We start from the raw sequence: 17990 nt of genomic DNA, 5'->3' as shown, positions 1-17990 counted from the left end.
TCGGCGCCGGGCGCTGTTGGTGCCTGCTGGCTCTTTGAGATGGGGTGCGATCTCGTGTTTGTGGGACCCCCTGCCCACAGGCAGCCCCACTCTGCGGTGTGCTGGCTTGGCTCCGGCATCTGCATGAGTGTAAAATCACTTAAGACCTGTCTCAAATCGGTCAGGGCAGGGCTTTGTCATTGGGTGGATTTCTATGTCCCTGTCCCTGCTTCCCACTCCCCTTCCTGGCACCTTGTTTTAGCTTTGATTAAATCTTTTGAGTTTGGGTTTTTGGTTTTTATGATGCAAGTTGACAAAGCTGCCCTGCACCCAAAGTGTTGCCATATTTTGAATCGAAAGCAAAGCAGAGTGCAAATAAAACTGGAACACGGGCCTACAAAGGGCTGTAACTGTCTGGACAGCTGATGTTGGGGAGAGGAGTCTGCCCGAAGCGAGGGGCGACCAGCAGAAATATTTCTACTCAAGCTTCTTAAAATTTAACTTTAAACCCAATAAAAAAAACTGTTCCGCTCCCTTCTATTCTCCTTTTTCCTTTCTTTCTCCACCACTCTGAATAAAACTTTCACTTTTTTGGCTTGCAGGATTTTTTTTTTTTTGGAAAGATTTTTTAGTTGGTAGGCTTTTAGTGTCTAGATTATTTTTTTCCTTGTGAAATAATTTGTCTCGGTTTTTTATTTAATCTCTGTGCAAACTTTAGCGGTAACTTCTTATTTTAAAGGCTGCAATTATAGTGTGATTCCTTATTTTCTTCCTGGAATCCTTTCTCAGTTTATATAACTGATGTGACAAATCTTTCCTGCCTTACCGTGTATCATATTGTGGCTAAATGACTCTGTCCCTCACTTAATTAAATCCAATTGTTTACTTTCAATTCGGATCCAATTAATGTGCTATAATAGCTGGTTCTGGACTTAATAGAACTGGTCAAAACTTTTCAAAACTGCCCACACAATGTAAATCCCGTCTGCAAATCAGTTTTTGTTCTGACCTGGAATGAAAGCAAGTATGTACAAGCATTCCTGCAAACTGGAAATCCAAAATATGTTGTGGTTGCAAGTATTGCTGGAAAAAATACTGATCTTGTAACTTATGTGTAGGCATTTAGTTCTCAACTCTGTTTTGCTTTATAATGTGTTGTATTTTCAATGTGGCATCCCCACAGGAGCTGTCTGATGATGCCCCAGTGATAGTCACAGACACTAGGACAGCCGCTGTGCGATACAGAGCATAGATCAGTGTCTTCAAGTGTGGATCTGCCTCACTGCAAGAGGAGATGTGATGAGCAAGAGAAAAAAGAATAGGACGTCTCATACTGTATCATTTAGGAGCAATTAAAAATACTTCGGTGCATCCTAGAAGTGCGTTTGTGTATGACACCAGGATTTGCATGTCATGGGTGAATGTAGAAATAACATAGGAAAACACAAACGTGGAAACAGGAAACAAAATCCCCCAGCCCAACATGAAGGGTTGGGATTTGGAAATTGAATTCCCAGGTTTTCCAGCATTGGGTTCCTGAGAGGAGAACGTGCTTTTCGATCTCTCTGGGGGATGCATTTGCAAGCAGATCAGCTTTTGAGAACGCTGCTTGTAATAAAATATTTCTGATTAAAAGAATGTTGATGACAGACTTCTGACCCATCTAAAAAGCTTTAGCGCTGTTTTCCTCTTCTCTCCGTTTCTGCTGACTCCAGTCACTAGTGCTGTCAACACTGTTTAGGAATACCATTTTTCAGTGTTCAGTGTTGTTTCCTGATAAAGAAATAATGGCAGGAAAAAGAAAGAAAATACCCAGCTGACATGTTGAAGGCGGCCAGTGACTGCTGTGAGCAAGGTGACATTTGCAGACACCTGGGGTTTAGGTGTCTGCAATCCCTCATTAGCAGTTTGTAATCAACATATGGTATGTCTGCATGGCAAAACGCAAGGCATGATCAACCCAGCGGCACTCTGGGCTAATATGGCTATTACTATTTTTTTTTCCTGCTGCCTAAGTAACTCCTGTAGACATTTGGATCTAGCTGTGTTGTGCTGTTTCAGAGGTGCAGTGAAAGGAGATCTCAAAACCCCGACTGCCCTGTCACAGGTTGTGCTTCACTGTTGAGCCACCCCCGTCCAGCTACGTCCTGGAAAAAGGGGGTGACTCATGTCCCTGCTCCGTGCCAGCCGATGCTGGAGGTGCGTTAGCCAACGGTGACCTGACCGTGAGTCACTGCAGTACGGCCAGTGCCTGCAACTTTCCGTTTCTTGGCCCTGCTATTTTTGGGTCCAGTAATTACGAGGTGAGCTGTGAATCACCGGTGTCTCACTTTATGCCGGGAGGAAACCAGGCAAATTGTGTTAACGTGCTTGGCAGGAGGGATTCTTGTTCTCCAGCGTTTTACAGGCTTTGGCCCTTCTTCTCGCTCCCCAGAGCAATGTGCTCACCCTTCCTCATGTGTAACTGTCACGCAGGATCTGAGCAATGGCCAGACAGCCTGGGGCTTGTGCTCCCTTGAGACGGGTGTCATCTTCTGGGCAGCAACTGACACTTCAAAGGCCTGGAGGGGATTCCCAAGGGGTCCCAAAGGCTTTTATTGTTTTGTTTATCCAGTCCACGTAGGCAGGGTTTAGTTTAGAAAATGGCATCAAATGGATAACTCAGAAGGAGGCCAGATACCCATGTTGACATTGGCTTCTACAGCAGCTGGTCTTGCAGTGTTTTCTGCCATTCAGAGGGACGGTTGTGCCCTGAGGGTTGTTCTCTGCTGTTTGCTGTGTTGCGTGGTGCACAGCAGCACAACTACATTGAAGCTTGCCAGTAGAGCCAGGGGGAAATCGCTGACCTTTTTTGTAAAGGCTTTGATGATCAGTCAGGAGAGAGGCATGCAGGAGTTTTCTGCTTCTTTGTAAGGGACAGACTCTGTGACACTGCTAACCCCCCCAGCAAGTGGAAATGTGTGCATGGTGTTCTGCACAAGCAGCGGTTAAATCCCATCCCTCTGCTTCACCGCTTCGCTTCCCACCACCTGAGCAAGGTAGATTCACCTGTAGTCTTGTTTTAATGCCCCGGGATTCCTACATACATTTGTTTTTCTTGCACGTTCCTGCCTCTGCCAGTCCCTTCCCAGCTCAGCTTTATGATTCAACATGCCTGTTAAAAACCAGTCTCCAAACATTTCCTCTTGGATACAAGAAAACCAAGGGTGTGTTTTTGTGCCCAGGAATCCCCAGGCTGGAAAGGGGTCTGCTGGGGATTCTCAGGCTGTTGGAGAAGGATTGGGGACAGAGGAGCTGTAAACCTGCAGGAATTTGAAAAACCTGGTTTAGTTTAAGAGGAATGTCCTTTTGTTCCCAAATGGATGGGCCTTGCTCCAAAGGCGTTCAGGTGCAGTAACTGTTACCAGATGGGCTGTGAAAAGCAACACAAACAGGTGGTGAGGACAACAACCGTAGACTTTGATTTCTTTGTCAGCTTCTCCCTGTGCCTTACATACCCCCTTGAGAACAGGAGGATGAGGGGAGCTGTCATATTTGTATGTGGCAAGAGGAATGACTGTCGAGGGGATATTCTGCAACTGTATATAGCAGGTCAAGCCCTTGGACTCTCAGTAGTGAGACTGTCATCTGGGCCAAGGTGCGCAGTGATTAACTGAAAGTGAAATATAATTCACTAGCACATGCATTTTTATACATACAATGATCAATATATTTTAATGCACGCTGACATGTATATTGGCTCAGATCCTCCCAGGTGTAACTGCTGTTCTTCCACTTAAGACAGTGGGACCATGCTGACATTGCCCACCTGGGGCTCTGCCCAGCATGCTTGGGAGCGTTGAAGAATGGAGCTGCAGGAGCGTGAGAAGCCTTGATGGTTTTGGTGAGACCCCCCACGTACTGGAGCACTTGAAGAGGGACGAGTGCAAGGCGATGGCAAACCAGTCCTGCAGGCTGCACGGGGCTGTTTTACAGCAGCAGTAGGCTCCCGCTCCTGCCGGCTGGTGCCTTGCTCTCCACTTCCTTCGGTGTGGCTTCCCACTGTTAACTGACGTGTTTGCTGTGCTGTGACTGGTGTGATGAGTGAACATGCTTCGGTACAGGTAGGGTAGAAGCAAAAGCAGTGTCATAGCCTCCAGCTTGTCCTAATGAAGAACATTCAAACCCCTGGAGCTGTCGCTCACCACTTGCCAGTACTTGCGAGGACCCGTGCGCTGATAGCTCCATCCTGCTGCTACACTGGCGTGTGCAACAGCGCTGGAAAAAGGAGAGATGGTGCAGAGCAGATATTCACAGTTATCTCAGCACTGATGTTGCTCCAGTGACCGTAGGCACAGGCAATAGTGATAAGTGTGACTCCAGATGTATGGATGTACTGATTTATTGCTGGGGTAAATACAAACCAGGCGCAAAACAATATGTGCTCTTATGGGACGCACAGTTTGTTGCTTCCTGCCTTGCTGGCCTGGGCAAGGCAATGAGGGGTGCTGGAGAGTGTACAACTGTTCTTCAGTCAGCGGTATCCGATGTGCTTATTATCAGTCTCTCTCTTACTGGGTTTTTGCTTCCCAATTGCAATGCTATCCATGTCTGTCTGACTGTTTCCATGTCCTTGGCTTGCAAGCATACAAGTGAAACTGGTTTTTGTGCTTGTTTCTTGTTCAGGCCAGTATCAGTCATGCTTCATTTCCACTGTCTGACACCTCTTTGTTTGCAGCTCCCCATTTCTGCCCAAATTGACGCCTCTCGGTCTGGATGTGGGGAGGATAAGAAAGTGCAGTCCTCATTTAAGCCAAATGGAGCTACATACAGAGAACGGCATTACCTTGGCTGTAGCCAAGCTCGGAGTAATAGCCGTTTCCTTGCGCTTTCCTTACTCAGAGGAGTGGGCACACCTTCTCACAGTCAGTAAGAGCTGGTGCAGGATTTGTGCTCACCCCAGAGGGCTCTGTTATGTCCCAGTAAGGGCAGTCCTTGGAAATCTGAAGCCAAGAGAACAGGGGTTCATGATTCTTTATGGTCCGAAAAGGTTTCTAGGATTGTCAGGAATGGGGAGATGCGTTTTGGACTTTTTTGCTTCTTTTTAGAGATAAGGAAGCTGAATCATGGGGTAGCTCGAGAGAGCTGGTACAAGCCTTACGCAGTTGAGCTGGGAAATAAATGCTTGGGGTCAATGCGCTTTCCACCTTCTTTTTACATGGGAACTAACACGGCGTGGTTAAGGTGTGGTGTTGAAATTGTGCAAGCCCCTTCCTAAATCCTTTCCACCTTGAAACTGTTGAGGTTATTCACCCCACTGCTGTGGGCTCTTAGCTTTCTAGCCTTTCACATCTCTGTTTGTCTCTCCTAGATGATCAGCTGAACTCAGAAGAGAAGAAGAAAAGAAAGCAGAGAAGGAACAGGACTACCTTCAACAGCAGCCAGCTCCAGGCATTAGAGAGGGTCTTTGAGAGGACACACTACCCTGATGCCTTTGTACGGGAAGACCTTGCACGCAGAGTCAACCTCACTGAAGCCAGAGTTCAGGTAATCACTGCAGCTTGTATCCGGACACACCTCACCTGGTGGGGGTCATCAGGCCATTCCAGTACAGCAGCAGAAATCCTCAAGGTCTTCGTGGCACACTGAAGTCACCAAGCTCCTGGGTCATGCTGTATTGCAGTCCCAAGCATGCCGTGCCTTGAGGAGGACTGCCAGGCCTGATCTGCCACCATACTTACCACTCAGATGTGTTGTGGTCAGCTGGCTCATTCAAGGCCAAGATGTCAGATGTTGTGTGCTCAGGCTGCTCACATTATCTTGAGCTGCTCAGCTCTTAGCTTGCAAGCCTGCACCTTCTGAAGGTCAAAGCAGACCATGGAATATGATGTGTTGTACAGCATTCCCAGGCCTTGCTGCCTACAGCACAGGACAGACCTGGTCCCACCAGGACCTCACTGAGCCAGTTCCTCACACAGGGGCTTTATCAGGGCAGACATAAGGATTGTCTGGTCATTAGAGTTTCCAGTAACAGGCATGCTGAACCAGCCTGCTTTTAGAGTCCTGACTTGCCCAGCAGGGCAGAGGTGATGTGGTGAAAGGGTGAGAGTGGCAGCAGAGCTGGTTGTGATGGTTGGTGGGTCTGTGCGCTTCCCATCCTAGGTGTGGTTCCAGAACCGGAGAGCCAAGTTTCGCCGGAACGAGAGGGCGATGCTGGCCAGCAAGAATGCCTCTCTGCTCAAATCCTACTCAGGGGACGTGACCGCAGTGGAGCAGCCCATAGTACCTCGCCCAGCTCCGAGACCCACCGACTATCTCTCCTGGGGTACCGCCTCGCCTTACAGGTGAGTGAATAACCCCTCTGGGGCTCACCAGTCTCTGGCATAGTATAGTGCAGCCTGAGAGTGGCCCTCAGACAGCTCTGATGGGCTGTTTATAGTTGAATGGGACTACTGGAAGATACAGCAGTTTGACCACCCAACTGGTTTTCCCTTACCTGTTCCCATCCCACGCCATCTCACTGCCAGACTTGCAAGGTGGGCTTGGTTCAGCATCATTGTGGCTTTCTGACAGCTGTCTGCAGAAACAGGTTGAGGTTGAGGCTTCTTTTTTTTTGGTGGTCTCTGCAATTCGGGAAGTTTCGAAAGAGGATCAGGTAGAAATACATGGGAACAAAAGGGATTGCACTTGTTTCCCTGGTGCATCCAGTTTAAAGCAAGGAAGAAACCTTTCCATGGGACACAGATCCAGGGGAGGGGTGATGGCAGAGCACTGGGGACGCTCAGCCACTACACAGTGGCCAGAAGAGGGAGTTCTGTGGCTGTCGCACGGCAGTCACTGGTTGGGATGCAAGGAAGGGCTGGGAACTCCCTCCATGCGTGTTGCTCCCAATCCTCCCCTCAGTGGTCAGCACTGAACTGGTGAGCACTTTCTTTCTAGTTGCTAGAGTTGCTGTTGTTTTGCCCACAGTAAGGACCAGGTGTTTCTGGTGTTCAGTGTCCATCTCCTGTGGCCAGCACTGCTTAAGGGGTGGCAGGAAAGAAGTGCAGATGTGGCAACCCCAGTTTGCTCAAAGAATCTGGGATGTCCATGCATGTCACAGGCCTCCCTGTCCTCCTCCATGCCATCCACAGCCCAGCAGGAACTGAGTGTGGATGCAAGATCCACAGGATATGTTGGTTTGTGGGGAGCCAGCTGGCTTGTAGGCAGTTAAAAATGAGGTTGGTGGGTATTTTTTAGTACAGTGGCTTCATTGTTGGTCAGGACCTTGGAGCCTTTGGCTGGATTTCCTCCTGTTCATCTGACTTGGTCACAGCCAGCTTCCCACTGGCTTCCAGGAGCCACACCATGCCCAGGACCTGTCTTCCTCAGTCACTTTGACCCCCTTCTTGCACCTCAAACATTGCACAATTAGGTCTGCAACCACATGGCCTTCCTCATTGTTGCTTCAGTGCCATGGGGTCCTCCTCATCCACCCTGTAGCTCCAGAAGAACAAGTCTTAGGTTCACCCACTCCATGCTCTTGATGACCACCAGTTTGGTCTTAGAGATGGCCCTTATCCTTTGGATTTTATCTGAGGACTGCTGTCTGGCAAAATCCCCCTTCTGGGGTTGAGGCTTTCTCTCTGTGAAGTGCTCCTTGGTGTAGCATCCCAGGGAGGAGTCTGGGTGGTGAGTTCAGGTCCTTCCCCACCTCACTGAGACTGCTCTGGTCACAGTACCAGATCCCTACTGAACACTCGTGGCTTATTTCTACCTCTCACACTTTTAAAAATAGATCATCCCTCCCAAGATGTTGTTTACACGAGGGGCTTCATAACGGATTCTAGGAGAAGACCCTGCAAAGGTAACTTCCAGGGGCGCACTGGGAAGGGCTGTCTGGGGCCACTGGGCAACAAGAAGCCCAAGGCATCTGGGATGTGTGAACGAGGAGACCAAAGGAGAAGGGAAAGCCTTAGGGATGTTTTTACTCCCCCTAAGGTCCAGACGTGGCTGTGCCTCTCCACAGTGCGAAGAGGTATCCTCACTGTCTTGATATCTTCCCCTTGTCTTAAGCCAAGATGTTTCAGCAAAGACATTTGCAGCTTACAGCCATCCCCACTGGCTGACATGCCAAACCAGGATGGACTGTCACCCTCACACTGCCCTGCAGAGGGGTAGGAGGCATTGGCAGAGGAGCAGAGCAGCTGGTTTCCACAATGTGGGGTGGTCAGGACCCTCAGACACTTTATGTTGCCCAGGCTTTCTAATCCTACTGGTCATCTCTTAGCAATTGCATTCATCTTAGTGGGCAGCTGGGCCAGGTTGTCACAGCCTCGTTAAAGCTTTGAACTGAGTACGGTTATTAAAGTATTGGACACTTGGTGAAAAACAGACATGCAGAGTGTTTGCATGGCCCTCTGCGCCCTCCCCATCTCCCGGCACTGCCGTACCAGCCCCTGATCAACAGCTAGTCTGGGAGAGGGCTGAGAGCAGGGCTGAGAGCTCTGTGGCCGGTGCTGTTTTTACTCTTAGATCTGGGGAAAGTTTTCAATCAGTGTGTTTATTCTCCAAATACATTCAGCCACAGGTCAACCAAAGCTATTTGCAGATCTCTGTCATGTAGATAGCCAAGTAGATACTATTATTTTTTTGAAGTTGAAATGTTTTTGTTAGACATTTTTTAGCATAGGTTCCTAAGAAAACAAGACTAGCAGTCGTGCCGTCAGCCTGCACTTCCCACTCCAACAACCTTTGACTCCACGGGCCATTGAAAACCATATCTGAAGGGAGGATTTTAGGCCTCAGAAGCATGATGTTCCTCTGTCTTTCATGAAAGCAGGCAGCTGAGTAGAGGAAGGAGACTTTCTGTGCCTGAATGGGGCGGAGGGTGGGGGTAGCAGGGTGACTTCAACCCTTAATTAGACCCTGGAGAGTCTCTGGAGCAACCCTCAAGCTATACCAGTGTTTGGAGATAGCCTTCTTGCACGTTGCTCCTTGGGGAATAACTTGCTAAAAGAGAGCATTTCTGGAGAGTTTGGGTTCAGCAGAGATTTCACTGGGCAACAGTAATTTTCCCCACACCTCTGGGGAGCTGAGAGCAGGAGGCTCCCTGGAGTTTTAGATCAGACTTGGGCAGTAGTCTGGTTTTGAATGGGACAGTTTACACCCGAGACCGAAAATTCCTATTTTATCTAATCTAGAGTATCCTTGAGGCTCTTCTAGTTTCTTCCAGCACAAAAACATGGGGAAGATGCACCTTGTGGAAGTGGGTGGGAATGGGTGCTTAAGTAGCCACCAGCTATACAGCTTGTGAAGCTTTGCAGTGCCTCTGCAGGCAGCACTCGGGCTTCTCACATTGCTACTGACCTGGTAAAGTAACCAACCCAGCCATGGAGCGAGAACTGATGGGGTGCACAGCTGGCTGGGGAAGGCTCCAGGTGTGCTGATCCATCGTGTCCTGGACCCCAGCGAAGTGCAGACGATGCACCCCAAGTTGGGCAGAGTCAAGCCTGTATTTTGATGTGTGTATTTTAATGTCCATCCTCCATGTCCTTGCAGTAGCTGTTAGAGACTCTCAAAGTGTTCTGAATGTTTGCTCTCCTGGGGAGAGTTTTCCGTGCTTTTCCCTGGGTGGGTGTAAGCAGCTTTACATCCACAGTTCTTACCTGTCCTTTCAGTGTGTGTAAGCTGTTGTGTTTCCACTGGTCCCGATGCAAAAATGACAGTTCCTCCCCAAAGAAGGTCTTTTCCCTGATTTTAAAGGGAGAAATAGGAGTCATTTGACCTGGGATGGGACCTACTAGTATTACCTGATCTGAATCTCATGGAGACTGAGGATTGCATTTAAACTCCTGGCAAGTCAGCTCTGCCCTATGAAGTCAGAGATACTACCAGTGCTTAGGGGTGAGCACGCATGCCCACGGTCTGATCTGTTGGCACAGCAAATGCCCACTTCCTTCAAGGGACATTTGCTGTTGCAAAGGCTCTTCCAGTCATGGAGGTCAGCACTGGAAGAAATTTTTTTTTAAAGAGAAAAGGAAAAAAGCAAGCTATCTTCTTTCCTGGGCTGTGGATGGAGGAGAGCATTTCCCAGACGTGAGCCACCCAGTCAGGCAGATGGGAAGGGTCAGCACCAAATCTGAGCTTGACTCCTGGAGGGCATTTGTGGTTTCCTCCTGAACATGCTGGCCGTGTTAAATGGGCATCTCTAGTTCACTTGGTGGTTTTCAACTGGTTTTGATCTGTGGACCCATGTATAGAAAATGCAACAGGTCAGACAGTTTGCTGGTTTTTGGGGCAGAGGGATTGCTTTTCACAGAAACCTGGAACATGTGAGTTAAAGTTTTCTAGTGGTCTGGAAAGCAGATTTGCAAATTTTGGTAGGGTAAGAAGGGACTCAGAGATCTTTGCTCAGCCTCCGCTGTTAAAAGTAACATTTTTCATGAATAAAGTCATGATTTGAAGGGAGAAAGGATGTTTTGGGGTTTTTTTCCCCTTAGCCTTTAAGGCATGCTCTTTATGATCAGCTGAAGTTTTGAGGGAAAAAATGTGGAAATTTTCATTCCAAAAGGCTGAAACCAAAAAGCATCACAATTGTTGAAATGGGTTTTTCCCAGAGTGTTTCTTTAATGTAACATGTGTTTCAGAAGTGACGTGATTTCACAAGCAATAAAACCAGAAATTGCTCTCATCAAAAAGACATTGCTTCCAGTGGGAATACTTTTAAGGACAATAGTCTAACTGGCAGGCTGGGCACCCTGACCTCATTGTAAACCTTTTGGGTTGGAAAATAGGAAATGGACATTTTCCTGTTGAATTCAACCAGCTTTGGTGTTGGCTATCCCTGGGTAAGTGAACTGCAGCAGAAAGATTTGCAGGGGTGTTGAATAAAAAGCAGTTATAATTCCCTGCTTACATAAGAAATACATCCCACAGGTATGAAAACCTCAGGGTTTAACCTCGCTGCGATGCACATCTGCTCTCTGTATGGTGTGAAGACTGTGTCTGACGTGATGGTTCTCTCTTTCCATCCCACAGTGCCATGGCCACCTACTCCACCACATGTACCAACGCCAGCCCAGCGCAGGGCATGAATATGGCCAACAGTATTGCCAACCTGAGACTGAAGGCAAAGGAATATAGTTTACAGAGGAATCAAGTGCCCACAGTCAATTAACGACTGGAGGCAGCTGCCTTGCAGAAGGAAGAAATACAACAGCACCCGTCCTGCTTCGCAACTTGTTTGTGCTGAAAGAAAAAAACCAAAAAAACAAAAAAAAACCACAAACCAAAAAAAACACAAAAAAAATTAAAAAAAGAAGAAAAAAAGCCAACCCTAACCCAGAATTGAACATGGGGACCAAACTGGGAGCAAACTGAACCGCTCATGAGTGACGAGGTTCCTTCTTCCTTTTGGGATAATGCCACCATTTTTTTTTCTTGTTATTGTCAGGTTTATTGCTTCTGCTCAATATACTACGAGCTTCTTCAGTAAAGGACAGTCTCACCCTTGTTGGTTTCCATTTTTGTATGGGACTGCAAAAAGAAACCTCTGCCGATCTCAGCCCGTGGACGCGTCCCACTCACCATCATGCTGAGATGCAAAGCTTGCTCCTCTTCCCCCTGCCCCAGCTCACCCTAGAAGTTGTTTGGTCACCGCTTTCTGTTGTATCCACCTGACCCTTCGTGCCTCCAGTCCCTTGTGCCACAGAGGCAGCGCCGTCACCATCAGTCTGCGAGAAGCCCCTTAGTGCAAGGAGATGGGATCATCCTGCCCGGGTTGCCTGGACCAGTCTGAGATGTGAGGAGGACCTCCTTGGGCTTCGCAACGCTTCATTGCTTTCTTGAGTATTCCCGGCACTGCTGCCTTGAAAAGCCAAAGAAGAGAGGAAAGCTAACGTGGGTGTGTGAGCCCAGGGGGTCGTAGTGGGGGGATCGCTCTGTAGTGCCAGGAATAGGACCGTTAGGACACTCCTTTCTATGCCTTACAGTTTGCGCCACAGGGAAAGGCGTTGTCCAGATGCATTTGTTTTATATATACTGTATATATTTATATATATAAGATATACATGCAAGCTTGGTTGGTGTTTTTTTATTAAACAAAATAAAATTCATTGAAAATGTTTGGGATGTTTGTGCTGCATCCAGGTTCCTGGAGCCATGCATTGAAATTCCAGCCGCAGCCTCTCTCACCCTTGTCAGGGCTCTTCCCCGTAGCCTCGGGAGCACTTGCAATGGCCAGCTCATGTCTTCCCATGAGAAACCCCAAAGAAGTGGAGTTGAAGGGAGCCACACTCCTTTGCAGATTTTCCCTGTGGGCATTTGCAACTTGATTGAATAAGACAAGGATCTCCTCTCCAGTCAGATAGTTTCATGTGGCTCTTGGACATCAAGGGCATCCCCATGGAAAGTCTCTGCCAGCCCCTCTGAGAACGGGTAATGTCTCCGCAAGGAGCATCCCACATGAAGACCGTATCTCACTCCAGTTCCCATAACGCTGCCCAGTTTTGTCCCATAGCCTTAGCCACTCCTTTGCTCTCCCTGCCTGCTGTTCTCCCTTCTCTGGAGTCTGCAGAGCTAATTAGGACCTAATTTCCTTCTCTTCATGAAGAGTAGAGGAGATGCAACCCAAAAGGGGTTTCCTCCATGCAAGCATCCTAATTAGGATCTTTCATGTTGGTGATGATGCCTGCCTCGTTCAAATTTGGGACAAGGAGGGGGCTTATTTATGGCAAACAGTGCTCGTGCAGGAGACCTGCCCAAACTGAGTGGGACTTTGCCATGGAACAGTCCTGCTGAAGGTAGCAGAGCTACTCCATAGTCCAGGCTGGACCATAAGGGAAGGCGAAAGCAGCTCAGTCGTGAGGGATACTTCTGGTAGAGTGGCTTAGGTCTCCATCTTGGTCTTTGCTGCAGACACACTTGGGCGTATGTAGACAGTGGGCTTTGATAGTCTAAAACAACATGTTGCAGGAAATGAGAAATAAATCTCTTTAAAGTGAAGGTGGAAGTTAAACTGGCAGAGGATGAATGGAAATCCAGCCAAAGTATTTGATCTAACACCGGGGAAAAAGCCCCAATCAAAACTGGTGTGAGTTGTGCTTGTGACTGTGTGTGTTGCTGCTGGATTTTTTTTTTCTCCCTGTATGGATATTTTTGAGGAAAAAAAAAAGAAGGAATCTAATTGTGATCAGGACAAAAAGCTTAAAAGTCACAGATTATACTTGCAGATAGAACACCAGCAGAGGAAGCGAGGGTGGACAAGCACTGTGTTTTAAGAAATCCATAATGTTCTGTTTGATCTCCTTTTTTGGCCTTTCTTTCTGTAGTCTGGAGAAGCTAACATCTCTAAACCAAAATATTTCTATCATGAGTAGTGTGGTTCCAGCTCCTAGAGCCAAGTGATCATGTTGGATATCTCAGGCTTCACTTAGAAACTCACTCTTGGTTCCTGTGCCTACACAAACAAGAGAAACTATCGAAGAACATGTCCTGCACGATCAGAAAGAAAAAGGACCCATTGCAATGTAACGTTACTCAGAGGCTGAACCGGTCATTGAGTGCCTTTGCCTGGTGCTCTCCCCTCTCCTTGCCTTGCTGCCTTCCTCCGTGATCCACCAGCATTCCAGCAGTGACAGCAGCCTGAATGAACTGCCCTGTGGTGGCTTGAGGCTGCCCAAGTGTCCACCCTAGAGGTTTCAGCTGTTTCCTTCAGCATCTTGGTGGCCCGTGGCTTTCCCTTAGTCTTTGCTCATCTTCTCTGCAGTAGAAAAATCACCTTGAGCAGCTTTCTTTGATGTCTGTGTACAGGCACCCATATCTGAAGTTAGCAAGGAGATAGTTCAGAGAGCATGAAGGTCCTGGTACCCTGTTAACCACCTACCCCCACGCTTTCATGTTTACATGGTGGGGCTTACAGAAACGCCTCTGCAAACCCTCGTTCACCCTCCTCATTTTTATTTGTACAAGGAATTGAATTGACTTGCATGGGTCTGCTCCTGCAGGAAGGTTGTGTAAGCTTTTGCACTTCCAGTTTTAGTTGGGTCTTGCCTTGGGTTGGGCTGCTTGGTTGGGGATGCCATCACAGCTGACTGGGCTGTTGTCAGTCAAGATGAGACCTTTACATCACCTTTGAGCTGAGCGACATCAAGATGTAAACTAGAGCATCCAAGACAATATTGCTTTGTTTACATGGATTTGCTAAACAGAGTCCAGCCGGATGAATGGACGGGTTTTGTTGTTTGTTTCTTAATTGCTGATGACCTCGGCCAACATGCAGTGTCTGTCTATCAAGCCAAAGTGGAATTTTATTATTGTGTATGTTTAATCTGTATTTTATTGAACCATGTAAATATATGTGCAAATTAAGGGCCTTATCCTGAAAGCATGGAGTTCTCTAGGGTTTCAGTAGACTTTCGGTCACAGCTCTAGGAAGTTGCCATGGTTACCCTGGTTATCACTAAGTTTGGGTACCCTTCAGGGGAGAAAATGGTCTTGAGGCACATTCCTCTCGCCCACACGGTATGAATGCTGTTTTCTCAGCGCCCCCCCCCCCCCTTTCTCAATGCAGAAATAGGTGGCTGATTCCCTCTAAGTGGGATTTTTGAGCATAACAGGGATGGATGATTGATGAGGCTGGTGGAGCTTGATGCGTGAAGCCACAGGAGGGATTCTAAGATCAAAGTGTACCCTGTAAATTATCTCTTGCTTTGTGATGTAAAATGTACAGTGTTTGCACTAGAATAGAAATGATCATTTTCAATAAAAGGGGGAAAAGACTCCCTAATCCTTTCTATAAGCTGCCACATATGTGTTGGATGTTGCTGCCCTGAGGTGTCCTACAGCATTGGCTGGGGCTGGGAACACATCAGAGCCTTGGCGGGGGGGACAGGGGGACTGGGGCTAGTGAAGCAGGGTGCAGGGCTGCCTGCCCAGCAGGCTTATCCTGGGGACGCCGTGCAGCCCATCGGGGGAGCACAGCAGAGATGGGACCCCTCTGCTGCATGCACTGTGCAAGTCAGCCAGTGAGCCAGGCAGAGACAGACACTGTGTCCAGAGCCTGCCTGAACCACAGGATCCTTCTGTCAACTTAGGCAGCTGCAGAGGAGTTCAGCAGGAGCCTAAGGCAGGAAGAAGCATCCACAAAGACTTCTAAACGAGATGTTTTTTGGGAAGAGGTGAGACGCCCCCATGGCTTTTCCCCCAGCTCCCTACACCCCACAGGGCTGGCGAGACACCAACGTGGGTCTGAAAGTGAGGCAGGAGGGGTGCAGGAGTATCAATTAGAATCACAGAATCATCTGGGTTGGAAAAAACCTTGAAGATCACCTAGTCCAACCATTAACCTAACATTGACAGCTCTCCATTCAGAGAAGACAGAGGGCTGGGCATCCCTTTGTGGGTGCTGGAGGAGGTGGGGGTGACCAACAGAGAGGGATGGGAGGAGGGGAAGCCAGAAATTATGAAAGGAAAAGGTTTGAGTCCCACCACTTGTGCAGAGAGCAAAAAAAAGATGGGCTCAGCAGGAAAAACGCTCCACTGCAAAGCAAGAGAGGTGGTCAGAAGGAGCTCAGAGGCTAACGATGGCTAATTAGTGCAGCCTATTAAAGTAGGGGTGGGGGAGATACTGAGGAAAAGCTTTTGCCAGGGGAAGATACTCAGCTGGGCTGGAGCTGGTGAGTTGTGCTTCAGAGAGCAGGTTTCTGCTGGGAGTGCTTATGGGGGGTAGGGGGAGGTGCTGGGGGTCTGGGGATGGTGGGTTTCTGTGACTTCCCTTCTTGGTCTCTGAGTCATTCAGATTTGAGACAAATGTTGGGGATCTGGAGTATGTCTGGGTTGGCCTCCTGTTTCCCTGCTGATCTGGATTTTGCCCCACAATGGGCAGCATGTGTGAGGGTTGTTAACCAAGCTGAGTGCACAGGGCAGTGCCATTTCAGCAGCCCACCCCCTGAGAGACCCTGTTAAGGGGAGATAGGTATCTCTGCAAAGCCATCAACAGTCAGCCAAGCTTCCATTCCTTGCAAAGCTGATTATTCACCCCTCTGAAGCTGAAATAATAATAATACCAGCCTCTTACTTATTATTTCTTGATTGCCAGAAGAAGTAGACTCGCAAATAGCATAGCTTCCAAGTTGATTTTGAGACTGGTTTGGACTGAGTTGAAACATGCCTCACATGTCCATCCAGACCTGCAGCCAGTTCAGCTGAGCTCCCTTTGGGCAGGTGTCCATCTTTCCACCTGGCACTGCTGTACTGTGGCTTCTCACCTGATGGCTGCCAGTCACCAATGCACCAGCAGTTACCACCGATGTTGCTCCAGCTCCCAGTTTGGCCTGGATTTCCCAGCAGAACCTATAAAAGCTATGACAGAAGTGTGTGGCTTCTGCAGGTATCTCCTGAACATCTGACCATACATTACACCCCTATAGTATTTCCCTCCACCTCCCCTACCCACAGGAGTAGATACCTAGTTCCCTTGGGCTTCATCTCTCTAGGAAAGTTCTATCTCCTGCTTACCACTTGCTGACAAGGAGTGACACTGCTTCTCTTTATCACAGCCTCTCTTTAGGATCAGGAGGAGTAGATCCAGCCCCTCTTACCCTCACTGTAAGAGGTGTTGGATTAATTTTCAGGTGGAAAGTCTTAATGACAAACATGTGGATGCAGGGGCTGAACATGAGGCTTCTTGATTGAGGTTTCCTTCCAGTGAGAACCTTTTAGCCCTGGGAATGCTGAAAGAGACTTGCATTGGGGCAAGTCCTTGATGTTCTCCTGGGAATGTTTTTTTCTTCACTCAGGGAACCTGAGCCCCATCAGCAGGGGTGATGCTGAAGGAGAGGTGCCAGTCCCAAATTGCACCATGCCCCTGGAAGCCTCCCTTCTCAGGGTCATGCCTGGTCCCTTCTAGGTCCAGCTCTCTGATGGGTGGTTGCTGCTTGCACCCACCTGGATGGGCTGTCATAGAAAGCCAGGAGCTGAAGGTCTGCCAGCACTGCTCCTCCAGCCATGCCCAGCACAGACCCTCTCCCAGCCTTGAGTAACACAGGTACCTGGGTCACATCTTTCCCCAGACTTTGGCATGGCTGTGAGCTTGCCCTTTTGCAGTGTCCTAGAAGGGTCTGGGGCTGCCAGGTGGAGCCATTGGGGTCCTTCACCCCCTTGGTTTTCTCTGCAACACCCGTTGCTGCTTCCAGGAATATTTCAAAGTGGTGCTGCTAATTCCTGCAGCTGTCTGCCAGATTCCCCATCTGTCCCAGAGAGACAACCTGGCTATTCCTGTAGGGTTTTCTTCTTGATCCTAATTGGGAAGGTGAGGCTGGTCATGGCTTGGAGGTGATTGGGACTTGCAAAGCAGATGAAGCTGTGCCCAGCTGCTCTGGGTACTTACAAAAAAATCCCTGCCCAAAGTTGACCCTAAACTCAGAAGAGGGTTTCCTGACCCACTGGAAAACCTGCGTTTCCTGAACCCTGCCTGCAGCAGGGTTGGATGTTGGATGGGATGAGGTGGTGGGACTGGGAGGCTGAAAGTGCAGAGGGGTTGGAGTGCTGTGGGAAGTGGGAGCATAACTTTTCCAGCCTAACAGAGGGCTGGAGCTGGCCCTGAGGTTTTGATGAGGTTGTTGCTTTGTCTAAGGCAGAGGCTGGCCCATAGGTGTGCCCTCCCACTCTGCTCTGTGCTGGTGGAAAAGGGGAAGATACTTAAAACATCAGTAAAATGAGGAAAATCTGTGTAGCTATAGAGCTCTGTGACTGTAGGAAAACACTCAATAAATGTGCCAAATAGGTTTTTGGCCGATGCTGTCTGTCTAGGAAGTTGCTCAGCCCTTCATCTGCAGTTGTGCAAGTACAACTCTGGGAGGAAGAGGAAAAATTTGGAGCCTGTGGCCAGGGCTGGGCACCCTGGCACCAGGGCAGTGCTCAGAGGTGCTCCCTAGGGTTTCTGCTTTCTCTTGCTGGCAATTACTTCACAAAATGGACATGTTATCCCTAAATAATCCCCATCTGCACTTTAATTTATAAACTCCATACACCTGAAGGCTTTGGGGCAAAGC

General features: G+C 48.5%; 1 protein-coding gene across 2 annotated transcripts in view; it reads left to right on the top strand.

Annotated features, from left to right (window-relative positions):
• PRRX1 (paired related homeobox 1) overlaps positions 1-12251 on the top strand; it is a 40460-nt gene extending 28209 nt beyond the window's left edge. The window contains exons 2-5 of one of the 2 annotated variants that reach the window (XM_074877254.1): positions 5330-5505; positions 6121-6302; positions 7736-7804; positions 10978-11111. In XM_074877254.1, coding sequence (XP_074733355.1) covers positions 5330-5505; positions 6121-6302; positions 7736-7787 — 410 coding nt within the window. In that variant the 3' untranslated portion in view covers positions 7788-7804; positions 10978-11111. Of the gene's footprint in view, positions 1-5329; positions 5506-6120; positions 6303-7735; positions 7805-10977 lie in introns of both variants that reach the window. The other variant, XM_074877252.1, reaches the window with a different exon arrangement.
• The last annotated feature ends 5739 nt before the right edge of the window (positions 12252-17990 follow it).

The sequence above is a fragment of the Strix uralensis genome, chromosome 8, assembly GCF_047716275.1.
Source record: "Strix uralensis isolate ZFMK-TIS-50842 chromosome 8, bStrUra1, whole genome shotgun sequence".
NCBI classification, from domain to species: domain Eukaryota; kingdom Metazoa; phylum Chordata; class Aves; order Strigiformes; family Strigidae; genus Strix; species Strix uralensis.
The sequence above is the reverse complement of the archived record's forward strand: the minus strand, read 5'-3'. Positions and strand labels throughout refer to the sequence as shown.